This window comes from Crinia signifera, chromosome 7, assembly GCF_055691185.1.
Source record: "Crinia signifera chromosome 7, ASM5569118v1, whole genome shotgun sequence".
Taxonomy (NCBI): domain Eukaryota; kingdom Metazoa; phylum Chordata; class Amphibia; order Anura; family Myobatrachidae; genus Crinia; species Crinia signifera.
Genome location: NC_139223.1, coordinates 60,901,267 through 60,922,242, shown reverse-complemented (window position 1 = coordinate 60,922,242; position 20,976 = coordinate 60,901,267). Strand labels below are relative to the sequence as shown.

Sequence of the window (20,976 nt, the reverse complement as noted above, 5' to 3'; positions counted from 1 at the left end):
AGCCGCAGTAGGAGAGGAACCTGGGGATAAAACACAGTAAGTGAGTATTAAACACCTAAAACGATATATCTGCAGTTTCATGTATATTAATAATAATGCAATGACACCACAGGGTGCTCCCACTGTATAATAATTTGTGTCATGGCATTACTATTATTATATTATACAGAGGAAGCAGCCTGTGGTGTCATGGCATTACTTTTATATTATACAGGGGGAGCAGCCTGTGGTGTCATTATTATTGTACAGGGGGAGCAGCCTGTGGTGTCATGGCATTATGCCATGACACTACAGGCTGCTCCCTCTGTATAATAACGCAATGACACCACAGGCTGCTCCCCCTGTATAATATAAAAGTAATGCCATGACACCACAGGCTGCTCCCTCTGTATAATAATAATGCAATGACGCCACAGGCTGCTCCCCCTGTATAATAATTTGTGTCATGGCATTACTATTGTTATATTATACAGCGGGAGCAGCCTGTGGTGTCATGGCATTATTATTATACAGCGAGAGCAGCCTGTGGTGTCATGGCATTATTATTATACAGCGAGAGCAGCCTGTGGTGTCATTGCATTATTATTATACAGCGGGAGCAGCCTGTGGTGTCATTGCATTATTATTATACAGAGGGAGCAGCCTGTAGTGTCATGGCATTAGTTTTATATTATACAGGGGGAGCAACCTGTGGTGTCATGGCATTATGCCATGACACCACAGGCTGCTCCCTCTGTATAATAATAACAATGCCATGACACCACAGGCTGCTCCCCCTGTATAATATAAAAGTAATGCCATGACCCCACAGGCTGCTCCCTCTGTATAATAATAATGCAATGATGCCACAGGCTGCTCCCCCTGTATAATAATTTGTGTCATGGCATTATTATTATACAGCGGGAGCAGCCTGTGGTGTCATTGCATTATTATTATACAGCGGGAGCAGCCTGTGGTGTCATTTCATTATTATATAGCGGGAGCAGCCTGTAGTGTCATGGCATTAGTTTTATATTATAAGGGGGGGGGGGGGAGCAACCTGTGGTGTCAGATTTGTTATTGTACAGGGGGAGCAGCCTGTGGTGTCATGGCATTATGCCATGACACCACATGCTGCTCCCTCTGTATAATAATGCCATGACACCACAGGCTGCTCCCTCTGTATAATATAATAATAGTAATGCCATGACACAAATTATTATACAGGGGGAGCAGCCTGTGGCATCATGGCATTATTATTATTATACAGGGGGAGCAGCCTGTGGCATCATGGCAATATTATTATTATACAGGGGGAGCAGCCTGTGGTGTCCTGTCTTTTACGCAGGGGTGCGCTCTCCCCCGCTCCCCCTCCCCCCTCCCCCCAGCAGCAGATGGAGAGACAGCAACAATGGTGAGTTGCTGGTGGGAAATTTTGGCACTGTTGGGGCATATGTGTATTTGGCACTGTGGGGACATATGTGTCTCTGGCACTGTGGGGGCATATCTTGCACTGTGGGGGCATATGTGTATTTGGCACTGTGGGGGAATATCTGGCTCTGTGGGGGCATATGTGTCTCTGGCTCTGTGGGGGCATATGTGTCTCTGGCTCTGTGGGGGGAATATCTGGCACTGTGGGGGCATATGTGTCTCTGGCACTGTGGGGGCATATGTGTCTCTGGCACTGTGGGGGCATATGTGTCTCTGGCACTGTGGGGGCATATGTGTCTCTGGCACTGTGGGGGCATATGTGTCTCTGGCACTGTGGGGGCATATGTGTCTCTGGCACTGTGGGGGCATATCTGGCACTGTGGGGGCATATGTGTATTTGGCACTGTGGCGGAATATCTGGCACTGTGGGGGAAAATCTGTCACTGGACATCACATTGTGCGGTGTAATGGGCATCATGGTATGGGGCATAATGGGCATTACGGTGTGGGGAGCATTGGGTAATTCCCATCAAAGTATGGGGTGCAATGGGCATCAATGTGTGTGTGTCATAATGTGTAATTAGCATCACAATGGCAATCTGCAGGTACACAATACAATCATGGTACAGGCCATGCCCCCTTATGATAGGCCACACACATCATAAGGGGGCGTGGCCTGTACCATGGGGGGGGGGGGGGGGGTATGGGCCAGTGCTCTGGACTTGCTAAGAGCTAAAGAGGCTAAAAGTTGCCAGCCAGCCCCTGGCTACACTCCCTGATTCTGACTCTAGTGTAACAGGCTGTATGTGAGACATATGCAGCGTCCCCGCTACACTCATTTATTCTGAATCTAGTGGAACAGTCTGTATGTGAGACATATGCAGCGTCCCCGCTACACTCCTTTATTCTGACTCTAGTGTAACAGTCTGTATGTGAGACATATGCAGGGTCCCCGCTACACTCCTTTATTCTGACTCTAGTGTAACAGTCTGTATGTGAGACATATGCAGCGTCCCCCGCTACACTCCTTTATTCTGACTCTAGTGTAACAGTCTGTATGAGACATCGGCAGCGTCCCCCGCTACACTCCCTTATTCTGACTCTAGTGTAACAGTCTGTATGTGAGACATCGGCAGCGTCCCCCGCTACATTCCTTTATTCTGACTCTAGTGTAACAGTCTGTATGAGACATATGCAGCGTCCCCCGCTACACTCCCTGATTCTGACTCTAGTGTAACAGTCTGTATGTGAGACATCTGCAGCATCCCCCGCTACACTCCCTGATTCTGACTCTAGTGTAAATAATGAAGCTGGTTTCAGACTTACAGCACTTGAGGATTACATTGGAGGGCGTTAGGAGCGCTACTTCATATTTAGTTTGTTACATGTTTATAACCGTAAATTATTATCATACTAAAGTAATGCAGTGTACAGTATTGGAATTTTCTGATAACCAATATAAGCGTGTGCCATTACCTTTATGAATACAAGTAGCTGATTTCTCTTAATACATGAAACAAACAAAACTTGTTAAATCAATTAGGATAAAATACACTTTATTTTCTGCTGTGAATCTTTCTGCAGACAAATATCTTATCTGTAGTAACAAATCATCTGCATTGAAAATAATACAATGCACGGGGACTCATAGCCCCTCCCTACAAGTTGCAGACCTGCTGACACTTTTGTACACTGTAATATGACTGAACACAGTTAAATTAATCAAAATAAAATAGATTTTAGTTGATCTGTTCAGATTTTATTTTAACCAAACGTTCTGTTTTGCTCTATTAACCCCTTCCCGACATTTGACGTACATTTACGTCATGGTCGGGAAGTACTTCCCGACACATGGCATAAATGTACGTCATGCCTTTGAAGTGCCACCGCGTCTATAGACGCGGTGACAGAGGGACGATGTCTGCTGTCCCTGACAGCAGACATCCTCCCTCATTGCCCAGGGGGGGCAGGGTTGCCCCCCGTCATGGGCGATCGCTGCGATTGGCTGTTCAAACGTGAACAGCCAAAACCAGCGTTAAACTGTGTGTTGTGTAAAATTTAGACTCTGCTGCCCCCTAGTGTCCAAAAAAATTAAAGGCGGTTGAAATAATGATGTAATAATAAAGTTTAGATATGGTTTATGTTAGTTATTAACTATTTTGAGTGGTATGATTATTTGTCTCTCAAGCAGAAATTTTTACATTTTGCAAATAGCAAAATGTTCCATTTTTTTTACGACTTTTTGGTATTTTTCACAAAAAAAAAACCTGTATCGACCAAAATTCACCACTAATTTAAAGTACAATGTGTCACGGGAAAACAATCTCAAAATCACTGGGATAAGTAAAAGCAAAAAAAAGTTATCCCCACTTAAGTGATACATGTCAGATTTGAAAAAAAGGGCTCTGTCAGGAAGGCAAAAACATGCTGTGTCGGGAAGGGGTTAAATACACACCATACATTGAGGTAGAAAACTGTTAAGAGATATATACAAGAGTTTTTTTTTACACATTTTCAGAATTAATTATGTATATTTTCAGACTTTAAACATCATACAAGCACCTTGGACAGACAAAAGAACAGCTTTTGCCAAATTCAGGGAACAGTCATTTGCATCGTCTTTAGGTCGAATGTAACATAAGATCGATATTAACATGATCGCCAAACATAGAACGCCGACCATACCTTTCATCGACTGAGCTTACATCGACTTCAACTAGGTCGACAAACGGACGATCGAAATGCATTACATCGAACAGACTTACATCGAATTCATCTAGGTCGAAACACTGAACATCGAACACACAATACATATACAGTACTTATATCGACAACTACTTGGTCGATACACCGAAGTTCGAACCGCAATACGTCGAACGTACTTACATCGATAACTAATAGGTCGAAACTCAGAACATCGAAAAACAAAGTATCGACAGTACTTTGATCGACAACAACTAGGTCGATAAACATAACATCGACCCGAATTTCATCGAACGCTATTTCATCGACGAGTGAAAGGTCGGCCGTCTAAGTCGAACTTATTTAGGTCGCCGTACACAAGGTCGACCGTTTATAACTTAACATCTTACTGTACTCTAGTTGCCCCCATTCCCTGCTAAATGCAGACTTCCCAAGCCTCCCCATACAGTCACACAGCCTCCCGTCTACATTTATATGCCCGCTACCCCTATTTTGATCCAAATGTGTTTGGGAATACAGTGGGACAGGGACTGATGTGATGTCATGTTAGTGCACATGTGGAAGGGAATATAGCGTTTAAGCACTACTGGGGCAGGGACTGATTTGAATGTTCATATATTCTCTGTAAAGCGCTGCGGAATATGTGCGCGCTTTAATAAAGAAATTTAAAAATAAATAAATGTTTTGTGCCAGCCTACACCAATTTATCTATAAAAGCATGGGTCATTCTCCTGGCGCCTAAATCGGTTCTATATCTTGACACTGGGGTCAGATGTCTTTTGATTTTGCTAATATAATTATTTTAATCTGTGTATTCACGGTTACTTTAAACAAAGCATGTGTCATAACCCTGGCACCTTAGTCTTTTTGATATCTTGAAAGAAATATTTTATATCTTGGTCAGATATCTTTTTGAGTTTTCTAATGTCATTATTGTAATCAAAGAGTATTCACAGTTACTTTAAACAAAGCATGTGTCATACTCCTGGCGCCTCAGTCTTTTGTATATCTACTGGGCTCACATAATTTTCTCATTTGCTAATTAAATTTTTATAATCCAATTGTATTCATGGTTACTGTACCTACAATACACCTTGATTTCTTTGTTTCGGAGAATCATTTAGACGCCGCAAATCTTGCCCTGTAAACCCCACACACAAGTAACATAATGCCCTTGCACTGCTCACCGCTATGCTAGCAGTGATACCCGCACACCAGTGTTCCCTCTAAGCTGTGCGCACGTGCGCGCGCACACACCTCGACGAGCGTGCGCACAGACTTTACAACTGAGCGCACAAAGCAGCAGTGGTCCCTTTTTGCAGTTGTGGATTCTATTAATGTGTGTTTCACCCATTAACTATATTGTGTGCTGTATTTTGAATGTTTAAATGTTTAATATCATTTTGAAGTAAAATTAACACATGCTGAAAGTAATTTTTCAGTTATATATAAGTGACACACAAAAATGTAAATTTCATTCCAAAGTTGCACAGCCAAAATCTTTAGCCGCACACAGCCTTCGTAGAATTAGAGGGAACATTGCCGCACACCCATTCATTAGTGGTAGGCTTGGGGAGTCAGCTAGGCAGATGGAAGGATCCCATGGGTGCAATCCTTCATGCTTTACGGTGTAATTGGTGTTTGCAGTGCTCCGCAGTGCCATGTCATTCTGGCACTTGTAGTGCCACAGTCATGATAGTCAGGCAAAGCGCTAGAGTGGAGCTATGCGACTGAATGTAGACGGGAGGCTGTGAGACGTTGGGGAGGCTGGATATATCCGGGAATAGGTTCCATGGCATCCGCATTCACCACAGTTCAACACTTTGAATGCTGCACCCCTAAGTGTACCCATAGCTGTGTACATGTAGACACCACACATTTTTACCCTGACATCCCTTTTTCTGTATATATTAGATGCGCCCGATACCTACAGATGTCCAGTGTTCCCCCGACTGTCCCTTGTAATTTAGTACCACAAGTAGCATAATGAAGCGGTACCGCTCACCTCTATGCTAGCATTGATACCCGCATTATCACCCCTTCATTAGGGTTAGCACCTGGCATCCTCCTTCACCCCTGTTGCACCCTAAAGTTGCCCTCTAAACTAAAATCAAACATTTTCGTATTTTATTTTCAAACCAATTTACAGTACCTGTTCAAGTCGTAACGGCTAATTTTAAACCAGCCCACTTTTTAAACCAGCCCACTTTTTGAAATGAAGCCTTTTCATTGGGTTAGGTTTTTTTCTAACTTCGAAAGACTAACGCCCATTTCAAACACTATAAAAATACCTACATTCAATGTCCCGGATTCATATTTGAAAATTTGGATCAAGTATTCTGTGGTACAGCTACAGCTATTTCTTCTAAGATGGCAGATGAATCGGGACCAGCAGCAGCAACAATATCACCAGCACCACCGCCCGAAATTACATTTGTTCCGTCCCGGAGAGGAATGTTACTCAACGTAAACGGCTATCTACTTGCCAAGAATAAGCAGAAGGGAGACGTCGTCTATTGGCACTGCACAGAAAGAACAACAGGCCCTTGTTCAGCCTACGCCAAAACCACGATTGTGGCCAGAGTTCACCAACTTAATAGGCACGGTGAGCATACTCATGCTCCCAGACCGGAGAAGACAATTGTGGCCGTTGCTAAGGCAGCTATAAAGCAACGTGCCAGGGATACCACTGAGGAACCATAGCAAATTATCCCAAATGTAACAGCGGATATGCCCTCTACAAGTGTTATGTGTTTGCCCAACCGGGAATCCCTTCGTCAATTAGTAAAAAGGGTAAGGAGGGAAGATTGCCCTGCCGAACCCACCATCCTGGAGGACATTAATGTTCCTCATAATTTGGAATACATCGAGGATACCAAATTTTTGTTAAGGGACAGTTCAGTTGGTAATGAAAGGGTACTTTTATTTAGTACAGAAGAGAACTTGAAGCTCCATGAAGCACAGTATTGGGTAATGGATGGAACTTTCAAGACTTGCCCGACATTATTTCGCCAGATCTATTCCATACATGCTATGGTTGGCACACATGAAACATCACAGCGCTTTTTACCGCTTGTTTATGGACTGTTAAGCAGCAAGAATGAGGAATGCTATTTACGATTTTTTGAAGAACTTCAAGACATTGGAACTGATTTGGGAATTCTATTTGCCCCAATGTATATAATAACGGATTTCGAACTTTCAGCAATCAGAGCTTCAAAGAATGTTTTTCCAAGCAGCACACAAGTGTTGCCTCTTTCATCTTTCCCAAAACATTTGGAGAAAGATTCAAGCACATGGACTTGCAGTTGATTATGCAAAGGATTATGCAAAGGATTATGCACTTGCATTGAAATTAAAGAGCCTCCAAGCACTTGCTTTTCTACCGGAAGATGACATTCCAGCTGCGTTTGAAGTTTTGAAAGGGGAAATGCCTGCAATTGCTTCCCCCGTGTTAACTTATTTTGAGGAGACATATGTATTGGGACGTCTAAGAGATCGCACACGAAGCCTTACCCGGTCAGCACCTCTTTTTCCACCAGAAATATGGTCCATCTATGACTCCATGTTAGCTGGAATACCCCGAACCCAAAATAAGTTGGAGGGTTGGCATCGCAGATGGAACATACTTCTTAGCGAAAAAAAGTTCGGTGTGTGTATACAAGCTCATCACGTTTTAACATAAAGAACAGAAAGTCACAGCTAGTTTTATCCAGAAGGTAGTTTTGAATGTTGCAAGAACACCCCCAAGGAGAGACTTGAAAGAACGTGAGGAGTCAATTCAGCGTTGTTTTTCACAGTATGGACATGTCCCTGTAATGTAATATCTTGGCGCCATTGGACATCACTTAGCATTCCCTTAAACACATTGTTTTTCAAATTTTTTCAACAAGTTTATATGTTTGGATAATTATTTTTAAAGTTAATCTTCAAGTTCTTAAGTTCAAGTTCTAATTTTAAAGTTCTGATGTTAAAAGAAGCCAAGCCATTACAGTGAATTCAAATTTATGGTAAGTAAACGTTCTAATTCATATACTTATACATTACATTTCTCACCTTTTAACAATAGTAAAATATGAATGTTTTAACCCCCCCCCCCCCCCAAAGAAAAAAAATCTGCATTAACCTTTACTATTGTAAAATCCAGCTTGAAGAAGCTAGTGCGAAACACGTGTTCTAACCTGTGTTTATAGTGTAGACACAGGACTGTATGTGTATGAAGTAGGAATTATACCTTAGTTAAACTGCCAAAATAATTTTTAAGCTTATACTGTGTGACTGAAAATTTTTTTGTGATTTCTTGGGCGCATAACTTATTTCCCACCAGTAGGTGGCAGCATTTCACTGCATACTGGTTTAACACCATCAAATAATAAACCAGTAAACGCCTAATAGCAGTCTAACCTAGTTAGCCACATTGTAGCGAAATATATTCTGGTGCAACAAACTAATTAAAGATACTGTAGTGATATAATACACCCAGACACTTTTTAGTTTGTAAAAAATCAAACCTGTTTAGAATTACAATAAAGCAAAAAATTGCTGTAGAGAGCATTACCTCTCCACAATAAAATATAGCAGCATCCACCGAATGTGTAAAGTCAAACACCAAATCTCACGTAAGAGAGTTCATTTGCATCTGAGGTGTTGGCTATATGTTACAGGTTTTGCACAGAACGTAAATAACCATCCAACAATAAGGGCTAACGAAGGTCCAGTACTGATACTAAAACTCCTATATTTGATGTGCCAGCATAGGCAATATACAAATTATTGACATCCAGAAGGGATTGCATCGTATCAGCGAGTGTATCAGGGGATAGAAATCCCAAGCTTAAAAAGACAGGCTCCACACCATACAGATCCGGTCTACCTATATTTTAATACTATACACTTATTCTTATCTTTTTCACCAAATGTCTGTACTTGTTGTATGTAAGTAATTTTAACCTCTTGTATTTCGCCTAACTACTGTGGGTATATCTTGAATCCAGCTCACAATAAAGATTAAAAGGATTCCCCACATAAGATATAAAAACTTGTAATCAATACTCATCAAGACCCAATAATTACTAAATACATGTGGTGTGCATCCGCCATGACTACTTTTTCTTTTTCTTCTTTACTAAAACTATTGTAAAATCCCCAAGTATTCTACCAAATTCTACTATGATGGTATTGATCCAAACATAAATATTTGATTTGCAATTGGTCAGTATGATGTATTTAAATAACCTTTTAAGATAACATAATCTTAGTGGTATCTATTTACCCTTAAATGTATATATTTTTTTTTATTTGGAAAACGGTATTTAAATTAGTTAGAATCTGTTTGTAGTTTTTATGTTCTCTACCAATCTAGATTTTCCAAATTCTATCATCTCAGTCAGTGGGTTACCGTACAACTGTTAGACCACACTTAGGTAGACAGTTGTAGACACCCAAAAGGAGGAGTTACCTTATGGATGCGGTGGGGGTTGTGCTTCCCCGATTTCACGGATCTCAGTCTGGAGTCTTCTCTTTATACAGGAATGGAGACAGAACACTCGACTACTGGGTTAGGTTGACCTTTTATTCCGGAATCTGTCACTAAGGACGTCAACCTCTTTCATTGAATAGTTTAACAGTATTATCACAAAAAGCGAACAAAGTGCAATAGTGTAGAAACGTTTTACCATAATACTAGACAGTGCATAGAAGGAAATGTTTTACCATAATGCTCAACATTACTCATTACTTAGGAAGCCAATCAGTGCTTCTGACCTCTATTCACCATAGACTCTTAGCATGCACATATCCTAAGGTTACCGGTAACCATTACGTTTAACTAAAGTCCTGGATTGCAGGTCCTAATAACCTGACCCGTGCACAGGGGTTTCGGTGGGGCCCAAGCGGTGCTCCTATCTGAAGATGGGCCAGGGGAAAAACAATATAAGAAGGGCTCTTGGTTTGCTGTAAGCGGGGTCGCTTTACTAGGGCGTGGGTGAATCCCACTTGGAGTCCTGGAAGGGTTAGATCACTCAAGTGTTGGTAAGGAGGCCTTTGGGCCCTTATAGTTACCCTGTTTCCTTACCCAGGCGTCCGGCTGGGATCAGTAAATCTTCACCAGTGCTGTGTACCCTCCTGGGAGTGCTAGTGTGGGCGCCTAGACGTTGCACAATCAGCTACACAGGACTACTGGCCACTGGCCTGCACTGTGGCTCTCTATGCGGCCTCAATGGGTACAACCCTGTCATGCGCTAGGGGTGTCCATGGGTCCCTGACCCTATAATGTGCCAGGCGGGCGATATAATAGGGGTGGTAGGCAGGGGCACAGTGTGCAGTAAGGTACCTGTATCGGCTGCAGGTGCTGGTTCCAACCAGTCTCGATCTCCCGGACTCTGTCACCGCTGATCTGTCCCTGGTGACTGCATCAATGGTGCCTCTGCTGTCCAGGCTCTGCTGCTGCTTACACCATGCTGCTGGGCTCTGGCTACTATGCTCTGTGCTGGCTACTGGGCTCTGTGCTGCCCACGTGCTGGCTGCTGGGCTCTGTACTGCCCACGTGCTGGCTGCTGGGCTGGCACTTAATATTTACTGCAGGGCTCTGGCAGCTTGACACTGTGACTGCTGTGTTCTCTTGAACAGTTTGCACGCTGCCTGACTGGCTCCTTCTCTCACAGGCTGGGCTGCCACTCATTACTGGAGCTCTGTGCTACTCAAGTGTCTGGCAGGTCAGGGGTCACAGGTGCAACACTGCTGTCTTCCTCTCTCTAGGTTGCCCAGTGTCTTTCAGGCTGCATGGAGAAGTCTCCTCTCTCTGTGCTAGCTGCTAACTTCCTCAGTCACCTCTGACCTCTCTCTTCCTGTCACACTCCAGCCTGTCTGTGTTTAACTCTTTAGGTCTGAGCTGTGCCTAGTGCTGGGGTATATTAACCCCTGGTTAACTGGAATGCACGGCACCTATTATTCCACAGTTATGGGGTGTTACACAGTCATTAGGTCAACATGGGGAAAGGTCGACATGATTGTATGTCGACATGTGTTTTTTAAAGCCAAATGTCGACATGGACACAGTTGGAGTTGCACCGCAGCCCCTGCAATCGCTCGCTATGCTTCGGACACGGTGCATCGTTACACTCGGCACACTTTGATTCTCCCGCCACGCCCTAGTGGATGGTAGGGCATGAAATACCGCCTGTAGGCACAAAAAACATTGAAAAAACCTATGTCGACCTAATGACTGGCGGCCTAAAATCATGTCCACCTTTAACCTGGTAATTTTATAACTGGTTTTAAAAATTAACATTAATTCCCTTATTCAGATCTGTTTTGAGTGTTTTGGAAATGCCATCTATTTTTTGGATTAAAAATAATGCAGTCAGCATTTACCCTAATCTATACATGTTACATATGCCCCAACGGCAATGCACATGCTTTTACCCATTTTTGGAAAAATATTGTACTTTGATCAGATCTGAATAAGGCCCTAAATGTGCTCACATTGATATTGCTAAATATATATATATGTATGTATGTATGATAATGTGTGTGTGTTTTTTTTTTAAATACAACAAAGAAAAAAAAAATTATAGGAAGTAAATCAAACTTACCCAATGTGTCATCCTTTGATAGCCCTATGCCAGCCTCCTCATTGTCTTCTCTTCCCAGACTGGACCCTTGCACGATTCTGTGCCGACGTCTTCTCCTGTGCCTTCTGGATTTGTCGTGATGGACGTGAAGCAAAAGGAAAAACAAAACAAAAGGTAAGTTCATATCTACTCCTGCCAGGTTCTCTTCTACCTCTGACCCTCTATACTTGCCAAGCCCCCTTTCCTACAAAAAGTGTACCCTCTTTGCTTGTTGATGCAAGAAACTTACCTGATTCAGCTCCCTTGATAGCCCTATGCCAGCCGTCTCGCCAGCCTCGCATGTCTCGCCAGCCTCGCATGTCTCGCCAGCCTCGCATGTCTCGCCAGCCTCGCATGTCTCGCCAGCCTCGCATGTCTCGCCAGCCTCGCATGTCTCGCCAGCCTCGCATGTCTCGCCAGCCTCGCATGTCTCGCCAGCCTCGCATGTCTCGCCAGCCTCGCATGTCTCACATGTCTCAGCCAGCCTCACATGTCTCAGCCAGCCTCCTCATTGTCTTCTCTTCCCAGGCAGGACCCTTGCACGCTTCTGTGCCGACGTCTTCTCCTGTTCCGTCTGGATGGTCTCTAAGTTATTTATGGGCACTATAGTCTCTTGTTTAAAAATTTGTCCCTGTTACCATCTCCTTTTACCTTTCCCTAACTCCCCCTTTCCTACAAAAAGTGTACCCTCTTTGCTTGTGTGTTGATGCAAGAAACTTACCTGATTCAGCTCCCTTGATAGCCCTATGCCAGCCGTCTCACATGTCTCGCCAGCCTCACATGTCTCGCCAGCCTCACATGTCTCGCCAGCCTCACATGTCTCGCCAGCCTCACATGTCTCGCCAGCCTCACATGTCTCAGCCAGCCTCCTCATTGTCTTCTCTTCCCAGGCTGGACCCTTGCACGCTTCTGTGCCGACGTCTTCTCCTGTTTGTCGTGATGGACGTGAAGCAAAAGAAAAAAAAACAAAAGGTAAGTTCATATCTACTCCTGCCAGGTTCTCTTCTACCTCTGACCCTCTATACTTGCCAAGCCCCCTTTCCTACAAAAAGTGTACCCTCTTTGCTTGTGTGTTGATGCAAGAAACTTACCTGATTCAGCTCCCTTGATAGCCCTATGCCAGCCTCCTCATTGTCTTCTCTTCCCAGGCTGGACCCTTGCACGCTTATGTGCCGACGTCTTCTCCTGTTCCGTCTGGATGGTCTTGGCTTGAAGGATGCAACCCCCCCCCCCCCCCCCCCCCAAACAAAATATAAGTTATTTATGGGCACTATAGTCTCTTGTTTAAAAATTTGTCCCTGTTACCATCTCCTTTTACCTTTCCCTAACTCCCCCTTTCCTACAAAAAGTGTACCCTCTTTGCTTGTGTGTTGATGCAAGAAACTTACCTGATTCAGCTCCCTTGATAGCCCTATGCCAGCCGTCTCACATGTCTCGCCAGCCTCACATGTCTCGCCAGCCTCACATGTCTCGCCAGCCTCACATGTCTCGCCAGCCTCACATGTCTCGCCAGCCTCACATGTCTCGCCAGCCTCACATGTCTCGCCAGCCTCACATGTCTCAGCCAGCCTCCTCATTGTCTTCTCTTCCCAGGCTGGACCCTTGCACGCTTCTGTGCCGACGTCTTCTCCTGTTTGTCGTGATGGACGTGAAGCAAAAGAAAAAAAAACAAAAGGTAAGTTCATATCTACTCCTGCCAGGTTCTCTTCTACCTCTGACCCTCTATACTTGCCAAGCCCCCTTTCCTACAAAAAGTGTACCCTCTTTGCTTGTGTGTTGATGCAAGAAACTTACCTGATTCAGCTCCCTTGATAGCCCTATGCCAGCCTCCTCATTGTCTTCTCTTCCCAGGCTGGACCCTTGCACGCTTCTGTGCCGACGTTGTCTCCTGTTCCGTCTGGATGGTCTTGGCTTAAAGGATGCAACCCCCCCCCCCAAACAAAATAGAAGTTATTTATGGGCACTATAGTCTCTTGTTTAAAAATTTGTCCCTGTTACCATCTCCTTTTACCTTTCCCTAACTCCCCCTTTCCTACAAAAAGTGTACCCTCTTTGCTTGTGTGTTGATGCAAGAAACTTACCTGATTCAGCTCCCTTGATAGCCCTATGCCAGCCTCCTCATTGTCTTTTCTTCCCAGGCTGGACCCTTGCACGCTTCTGTGCCGACGTCTTCTCCTGTTCCGTCTGGATTTGTCGTGATGGACGTGAAGCAAAATGAAAAACAAAACAAAAGGTAAGTTCATATCTACTCCTGCCAGGTTCTCTTCTACCTCTGACCCTCTATACTTGCCAAGCCCCCTTTCCTACAAAAAGTGTACCCTCTTTGCTTGTTGATGCAAGAAACTTACCTGATTCAGCTCCCTTGATAGCCCTATGCCAGCCGTCTCACATGTCTCGCCAGCCTCACATGTCTCGCCAGCCTCACATGTCTCGCCAGCCTCACATGTCTCGCCAGCCTCACATGTCTCGCCAGCCTCACATGTCTCGCCAGCCTCACATGTCTCGCCAGCCTCACATGTCTCGCCAGCCTCACATGTCTCGCCAGCCTCACATGTCTCAGCCAGCCTCCTCATTGTCTTCTCTTCCCAGGCTGGACCCTTGCACGCTTCTGTGCCGACGTCTTCTCCTGTTTGTCGTGATGGACGTGAAGCAAAATGAAAAACAAAACAAAAGGTAAGTTCATATCTACTCCTGCCAGGTTCTCTTCTACCTCTGACCCTCTATACTTGCCAAGCCCCCTTTCCTACAAAAAGTGTACCCTCTTTGCTTGTTGATGCAAGAAACTTACCTGATTCAGCTCCCTTGATAGCCCTATGCCAGCCGTCTCACATGTCTCGCCAGCCTCACATGTCTCGCCAGCCTCACATGTCTCGCCAGCCTCACATGTCTCGCCAGCCTCACATGTCTCGCCAGCCTCACATGTCTCGCCAGCCTCACATGTCTCAGCCAGCCTCCTCATTGTCTTCTCTTCCCAGGCTGGACCCTTGCACGCTTCTGTGCCGACGTCTTCTCCTGTTTGTCGTGATGAGTGTGAGGTTAGCAGGCTGACCGTAAGACTGTAATTATGATATTTTATTATTTGTAGTGGAAAAATGTACACTTTAGTCAGTCTGTACCCTGTACCCTCTTTATGTCTATATTCCCCCTATATGTGTGTGTAGTTCCAGATCATATATTATTAGGCTGTATAATCCCACCAGAAATGTAATGTCTGTATTTCCCAGGACTTTGCTACCCGGATGTTTTTATGCTACATTTGCCTCTTGTTCCTGTCTTTATCTAAATGTGTGTGCTGTGATAAAAATAAACCATATTTTGGTTTCATCTGCTCGGTGTCTGAGTGATTGAGGAACCTCGTACCCTCACATTTGGCGGCAGCGACAGTGGGATCATTCAGACACCAACCATCGAGCACAGAAAGCACAGAGAACAGAGGATCAGACCATATGTAAGGAAACGGAAAATGCAATAAGGTGATGTTCAGCAAGTGAGCAGGTGTCAGTCCTGTGAAAGGGAAAATGTTTCCAAGGGAAGGAGCAGAGGAGCTCAGGGATGGAGGTTCTTCAGTGTATCGGCAGGCTGGGAAGCCGGATCTGTTATTTATTGTCAGAAAGATGCATTATATCTGGGAGTACTGGCAAGAAGCTCAGCAGATGGTCAGCGGGTGGAGAGTATCCAGCATACAGGACAAGTTGTGTTACCTGGGGGATGCATTCCTGCACTGTAAAGGTGAGGCCACCTCGTGGAATCTGCTGGGAGAGCCAGAGTTTGTAGAATTTACAGAGGAAGTGATTGCTACAGTTACCCAGATGCTACCAAGAGGACAATATTCTGAGGCTGAAGGACAAGTCAAGAATAAATTGATGCCCCAGATAGAACCAGAGGAAAGGTCTAGAAGGGGGCTACTGCAATCTGGGCAGACAACCGAGGGGTCTGCCACAGAATTAATTGTTACCGCAAGAGAAGGGTCGTTGTCAGGGGGACCCCTAACTGCCCTTGAAGAAATGAGTATGGAGGAGCTGATAGCAGAATGTCAGCTGCGAGGTATACCAGTTCAATCCTGCACGCGCAGGGAAATCCTTCAGCAGATCCTTCACGATCAGGGAGATCCTACAAATGCCTTTGCTGAATATCGGGCATGTATCCTCCATTTCGGGGCACAGTTGAGTGTGTGGGAACAATTGCAGTGTCTGGAGGAGTGCTTCGTGGTGGCAGAGGAAGAGGCGATTGATCGGGGGCTCCTGGATACCCCAGCATGGCAAGATCAGTGTCGCAGGGGGCGTGATGAAAGGCACCGTTTGCAACTGCTTCTCCCCCATCCGAGGGAGGAAGCTGCTCAGTGTTCTATACAGGGGGAGGTTATCCCCAAAGTGAAGGAGGTTATTCAGGAGGAGCTGCACTACAGCTTCCCTTTTGCTGAGATGGAAGATGAAGAGCTATTATCCTGCTGCCAGGGGATCTATGAGGACTGCGTCCAAGAAGAGATCGCCGTGGTTAGAGGAGTGTTCGACAACATCCAGGCCACAAGCATACCAGTCGCAGATGATGTCGTGCTTCAGGCTGCCCAGCATATTCAGCTGGGGAAGGAGGTTATCCTGGAGACTGAGGACTGCGCAGAGGAAGCGGCAGGTGAGACCCAGGCTTTTGAGGGGGTAGTACTGGCCGTGGACCAGCTTGCCCTGCAGCCACCAGCGGAATTGTTCCTGATGGAGGGTCCCTCCTCAGCCCTGGACATTGAGACCAAATGCTGGGCTGAAATTTGCCATGCCCCTAGTTTGGGTTTGGGGGAGGTAGGACATGACGGGGTGGTGGAAGTGCCAGGGCCCGAGCCCCTATATTGGCCTGCTGTTTGGCCCCTGTTCCTTGGGCAAGAGGGGGAGGTGGAAAGTGGTCCCCGCCCCATTGTGCCCGAGGCAAAAGTATTAGTAGGTTACAAGGTTGCAGAGGGGGGGTACCCAGAATCCGAAGAAGAGGAATCGCTACATCCCTTGTTAGTTCCAATGTATGACTTAGACTGTAATCATGCCCTGGCTGGTTCTGCAAACCAGCCGCCTTTTACAAGATGGGTTTGGTATGATGTCACCCTGTGGGACTCCGGTGGTACATCCAAACCCCAGATTTTCGGCTCTGCATCCCGCTATTCCAGGTTGTTATTGGTTCCTGAGCAACTGGGCACAGTGACTAAAGATGTAGGGGGAGGAGTGTGAGGTTAGCAGGCTGACCGTAAGACTGTAATTATGATATTTTATTATTTGTAGTGGAAAAATGTACACTTTAGTCAGTCTGTACCCTGTACCCTCTTTATGTCTATATTCCCCCTATATGTGTGTGTAGTTCCAGATCATATATTATTAGGCTGTATAATCCCACCAGAAATGTAATGTCTGTATTTCCCAGGACTTTGCTACCCGGATGTTTTTATGCTACATTTGCCTCTTGTTCCTGTCTTTAGCTACATGTGTGTGCTGTGATAAAAATAAACCATATTTTGGTTTCATCTGCTCGGTGTCTGAGTGATTGAAGAACTCGTATCTTCACAATGGACGTGAAGCAAAATGAAAAACAAAACAAAAGGTAAGTTCATATCTACTCCTGCCAGGTTCTCTTCTACCTCTGACCCTCTATACTTGCCAAGCCCCCTTTCCTACAAAAAGTGTACCCTCTTTGCTTGTTGATGCAAGAAACTTACCTGATTCAGCTCCCTTGATAGCCCCTATGCCAGCCGTCTCACATGTCTCGCCAGCCTCACATGTCTCGCCAGCCTCACATGTCTCGCCAGCCTCACATGTCTCGCCAGCCTCACATGTCTCGCCAGCCTCACATGTCTCAGCCAGCCTCCTCATTGTCTTCTCTTCCCAGGCTGGACCCTTGCACGCTTCTGTGCCGACGTCTTCTCCTGTTTGTCGTGATGGACGTGAAGCAAAAGAAAAAAAAAACAAAAGGTAAGTTCATATCTACTCCTGCCAGGTTCTCTTCTACCTCTGACCCTCTATACTTGCCAAGCCCCCTTTCCTACAAAAAGTGTACCCTCTTTGCTTGTGTGTTGATGCAAGAAACTTACCTGATTCAGCTCCCTTGATAGCCCTATGCCAGCCTCCTCATTGTCTTCTCTTCCCAGGCTGGACCCTTGCACGCTACTGTGCCGACGTCTTCTCCTGTTCCGTCTGGATGGTCTTGGCTTGAAGGATGCAACCCCCCCCCCCCAAACAAAATATAAGTTATTTATGGGCACTATAGTCTCTTGTTTAAAAATTTGTCCCTGTTACCATCTCCTTTTACCTTTCCCTAACTCCCCCTTTCCTACAAAAAGTGTACCCTCTTTGCTTGTGTGTTGATGCAAGAAACTTACCTGATTCAGCTCCCTTGATAGCCCTATGCCAGCCTCCTCATTGTCTTTTCTTCCCAGGCTGGACCCTTGCACGCTTCTGTGCCGACGTCTTCTCCTGTTCTGTCTGGATTTGTCGTGATGGACGTGAAGCAAAAGGAAAAACAAAACAAAAGGTAAGTTCATATCTACTCCTGCCAGGTTCTCTTCTACCTCTGACCCTCTATACTTGCTAAGTCCCCTTTCCTACAAAAAGTGTACCCTCTTTGCTTGTTGATGCAAGAAACTTACCTGATTCAGCTCCCTTGATAGCCCTATGCCAGCCGTCTCACATGTCTCGCCAGCCTCACATGTCTCGCCAGCCTCACATGTCTCGCCAGCCTCACATGTCTCGCCAGCCTCACATGTCTCGCCAGCCTCACATGTCTCGCCAGCCTCACATGTCTCGCCAGCCTCACATGTCTCGCCAGCCTCACATGTCTCGCCAGCCTCACATGTCTCGCCAGCCTCACATGTCTCGCCAGCCTCACATGTCTCGCCAGCCTCACATGTCTCGCCAGCCTCCTCATTGTCTTCTCTTCCCAGGCTGGACCCTTGCACGCTTCTGTGCCGACGTCTTCTCCTGTTTGTCGTGATGGACGTGAAGCAAAATGAAAAACAAAACAAAAGGTAAGTTCATATCTACTCCTGCCAGGTTCTCTTCTACCTCTGACCTCTATACTTGCCAAGCCCCCTTTCCTACAAAAAGTGTACCCTCTTTGCTTGTTGATGCAAGAAACTTACCTGATTCAGCTCCCTTGATAGCCCTATGCCAGCCGTCTCACATGTCTCGCCAGCCTCACATGTCTCGCCAGCCTCACATGTCTCGCCAGCCTCACATGTCTCGCCAGCCTCACATGTCTCGCCAGCCTCACATGTCTCGCCAGCCTCACATGTCTCGCCAGCCTCACATGTCTCGCCAGCCTCACATGTCTCAGCCAGCCTCCTCATTGTCTTCTCTTCCCAGGCTGGACCCTTGCACGCTTCTGTGCCGACGTCTTCTCCTGTTTGTCGTGATGGACGTGAAGCAAAAGAAAAAAAAACAAAAGGTAAGTTCATATCTACTCCTGCCAGGTTCTCTTCTACCTCTGACCCTCTATACTTGCCAAGCCCCCTTTCCTACAAAAAGTGTACCCTCTTTGCTTGTGTGTTGATGCAAGAAACTTACCTGATTCAGCTCCCTTGATAGCCCTATGCCAGCCTCCTCATTGTCTTCTCTTCCCAGGCTGGACCCTTGCACGCTTCTGTGCCGACGTCTTCTCCTGTTCCGTCTGGATGGTCTTGGCTTGAAGGATGCAACCCCCCCCAAACCAAATATAAGTTATTTATGGGCACTATAGTCTCTTGTTTAAAAATTTGTCCCTGTTACCATCTCCTTTTACCTTTCCCTAACTCCCCCTTTCCTACAAAAAGTGTACCCTCTTTGCTTGTGTGTTGATGCAAGAAACTTACCTGATTCAGCTCCCTTGATAGCCCTATGCCAGCCTCCTCATTGTCTTCTCTTCCCAGGCTGGACCCTTGTACGCTTCTGTGCCGTTTTCTTCTCCTGTTTGTCGTGATGGACGTGAAGCAAAATGAAAAACAAAACAAAAGGTAAGTTCATATCTACTCCTGCCAGGTTCTCTTCTACCTCTGACCCTCTATACTTGCCAAGCCCCCTTTCCTACAAAAAGTGTACCCTCTTTGCTTGTTGATGCAAGAAACTTACCTGATTCAGCTCCCTTGATAGCCCTATGCCAGCCGTCTCACATGTCTCGCCAGCCTCACATGTCTCGCCAGCCTCACATGTCTCGCCAGCCTCACATGTCTCGCCAGCCTCACATGTCTCGCCAGCCTCACATGTCTCGCCAGCCTCACATGTCTCGCCAGCCTCACATGTCTCGCCAGCCTCACATGTCTCGCCAGCCTCACATGTCTCGCCAGCCTCACATGTCTCAGCCAGCCTCCTCATTGTCTTCTCTTCCCAGGCTGGACCCTTGCACGCTTCTGTGCCGACGTCTTCTCCTGTTTGTCGTGATGGACGTGAAGCAAAATGAAAAACAAAACAAAAGGTAAGTTCATATCTACTCCTGCCAGGTTCTCTTCTACCTCTGACCCTCTATACTTGCCAAGCCCCCTTTCCTACAAAAAGTGTACCCTCTTTGCTTGTTGATGCAAGAAACTTACCTGATTCAGCTCCCTTGATAGCCCTATGCCAGCCTCACATGTCTCGCCAGCCTCACATGTCTCATGTCTCGCCAGCCTCACATGTCTCGCCAGCCTCACATGTCTCGCCAGCCTCACATGTCTCGCCAGCCTCACATGTCTCGCCAGCCTCACATGTCTCGCCAGCCTCACATGTCTCGCCAGCCTCACATGTCTCGCCAGCCTCACATGTCTCGCCAGCCTCACATGTCTCGCCAGCCTCACATTGTACTCAAGTCTCGCCAGCCTCACATGTCTCGCCAGCCTCACATGTCTCGCCAGCCTCACATGTCTCGCCAGCCTCACATGTCTCGCCAGCCTCACATGTCTCGCCAGCCTCACATGTCTCGCCAGCCTCACATGTCTCGCCAGCCTCACATGTCTCGCATGTCTCGCCAGCCTCACATGTCTCGCATGTCTCCCAGCCTCACATGTCTCGCATGTCTCGCCAGCCTCACATGTCTCGCCCCATGTCTCTCCAGCCTCACATGTCTCGCATGTCTCTCCAGCCTCACATGTCTCGCATGTCTCGCCAGCCTCACATGTCTCGCATGTCTCTCCAGCCTCACATGTCTCTCCAGCCTCACATGTCTCGCCAGCCTCACATGTCTCGCCAGACTCACATGTCTCTCCAGCCTCACATGTCTCGCATGTCTCTCCAGCCTCACATGTCTCGCATGTCTCGCCAGCCTCACATGTCTCGCA

At 46.2% G+C, this 20,976-nt stretch overlaps 2 protein-coding genes and 3 long non-coding RNA genes across 17 annotated transcripts in view; 3 read left to right on the top strand and 2 right to left on the bottom strand.

Moving 5' to 3' along the window:
* LOC146021191 (ornithine decarboxylase antizyme 1-like) overlaps nucleotides 1-20,976 on the top strand; it is a 93,106-nt gene that overhangs the window by 9,581 nt on the left and 62,549 nt on the right. The gene's annotated exons all lie outside the window — the stretch shown is intronic.
* On the top strand, nucleotides 7,463-12,957 carry LOC146020231 (uncharacterized). Of its 2 annotated transcripts, none has more exons than XR_014450756.1 (3): nucleotides 7,463-8,123; nucleotides 11,764-11,858; nucleotides 12,872-12,957. It is a non-coding gene; the product is annotated as an uncharacterized LOC146020231 (long non-coding RNA). The 2 variants fall into 2 exon arrangements; XR_014450755.1 differs by lacking the exon at nucleotides 12,872-12,957 and adding an exon at nucleotides 12,614-12,694.
* LOC146020227 (uncharacterized) lies at nucleotides 9,457-14,763 on the bottom strand. 3 transcript variants are annotated; one of them, XR_014450747.1, is made up of 7 exons: nucleotides 14,512-14,763; nucleotides 14,072-14,349; nucleotides 13,112-13,353; nucleotides 12,815-12,908; nucleotides 12,445-12,650; nucleotides 11,706-11,809; nucleotides 9,457-11,290 (listed from the first exon to the last, which is right to left on the bottom strand). It is a non-coding gene; the product is annotated as an uncharacterized LOC146020227 (long non-coding RNA). The 3 variants fall into 3 exon arrangements; XR_014450748.1 differs by lacking the exon at nucleotides 12,445-12,650; XR_014450746.1 differs by lacking the exon at nucleotides 12,815-12,908 and having other exon boundaries at nucleotides 9,458-11,290.
* LOC146020226 (uncharacterized) lies at nucleotides 13,247-20,219 on the top strand. 6 transcript variants are annotated; one of them, XM_083153195.1, is made up of 10 exons: nucleotides 13,247-13,398; nucleotides 13,862-13,956; nucleotides 14,313-14,396; nucleotides 17,176-17,297; nucleotides 17,583-17,665; nucleotides 17,842-18,224; nucleotides 18,634-18,717; nucleotides 19,055-19,136; nucleotides 19,313-19,680; nucleotides 20,055-20,219. In XM_083153195.1, the coding sequence occupies exons 1-4, from the start codon at nucleotides 13,261-13,263 to the stop codon at nucleotides 17,192-17,194; spliced, it is 336 nt and encodes a 111-aa protein (XP_083009321.1). In that variant the 5' UTR covers nucleotides 13,247-13,260; the 3' UTR covers nucleotides 17,195-17,297; nucleotides 17,583-17,665; nucleotides 17,842-18,224; nucleotides 18,634-18,717; nucleotides 19,055-19,136; nucleotides 19,313-19,680; nucleotides 20,055-20,219. The 6 variants fall into 6 exon arrangements, with proteins under 6 accessions (XP_083009321.1, XP_083009319.1, XP_083009320.1 ...); XM_083153193.1 differs by lacking the exons at nucleotides 17,176-17,297; nucleotides 17,583-17,665 and having other exon boundaries at nucleotides 18,130-18,224; XM_083153190.1 differs by lacking the exons at nucleotides 13,247-13,398; nucleotides 13,862-13,956 and having other exon boundaries at nucleotides 14,289-14,396.
* Nucleotides 17,456-20,287, bottom strand: LOC146020228 (uncharacterized). Of its 5 annotated transcripts, XR_014450751.1 has the most exons (8): nucleotides 20,254-20,287; nucleotides 19,796-20,091; nucleotides 19,256-19,349; nucleotides 18,832-19,091; nucleotides 18,340-18,670; nucleotides 18,073-18,166; nucleotides 17,785-17,901; nucleotides 17,456-17,619 (listed from the first exon to the last, which is right to left on the bottom strand). It is a non-coding gene; the product is annotated as an uncharacterized LOC146020228 (long non-coding RNA). The 5 variants fall into 5 exon arrangements; XR_014450752.1 differs by lacking the exons at nucleotides 17,785-17,901; nucleotides 18,073-18,166 and adding an exon at nucleotides 19,540-19,633 and having other exon boundaries at nucleotides 19,256-19,372; XR_014450750.1 differs by having other exon boundaries at nucleotides 17,785-18,166.

What these genes read in the sequence shown, in the direction of transcription:
- LOC146020226 (XM_083153190.1), top strand. Translation starts at nt 18,190, where the DNA reads ATGGACGTGAAGCAAAAGGAAAAACAAAACAAAAG. An exon ending in AAGGAAAAACAAAACAAAAG is followed by an intron (nt 18,225 to 18,633) that starts GTAAGTTCATAT and finishes TTCTCTTCCCAG; the next exon opens with GCTGGACCCTTGCACGCTTC. An exon ending in AATGAAAAACAAAACAAAAG is followed by an intron (nt 18,718 to 19,054) that starts GTAAGTTCATAT and finishes TTCTCTTCCCAG; the next exon opens with GCTGGACCCTTGCACGCTTC.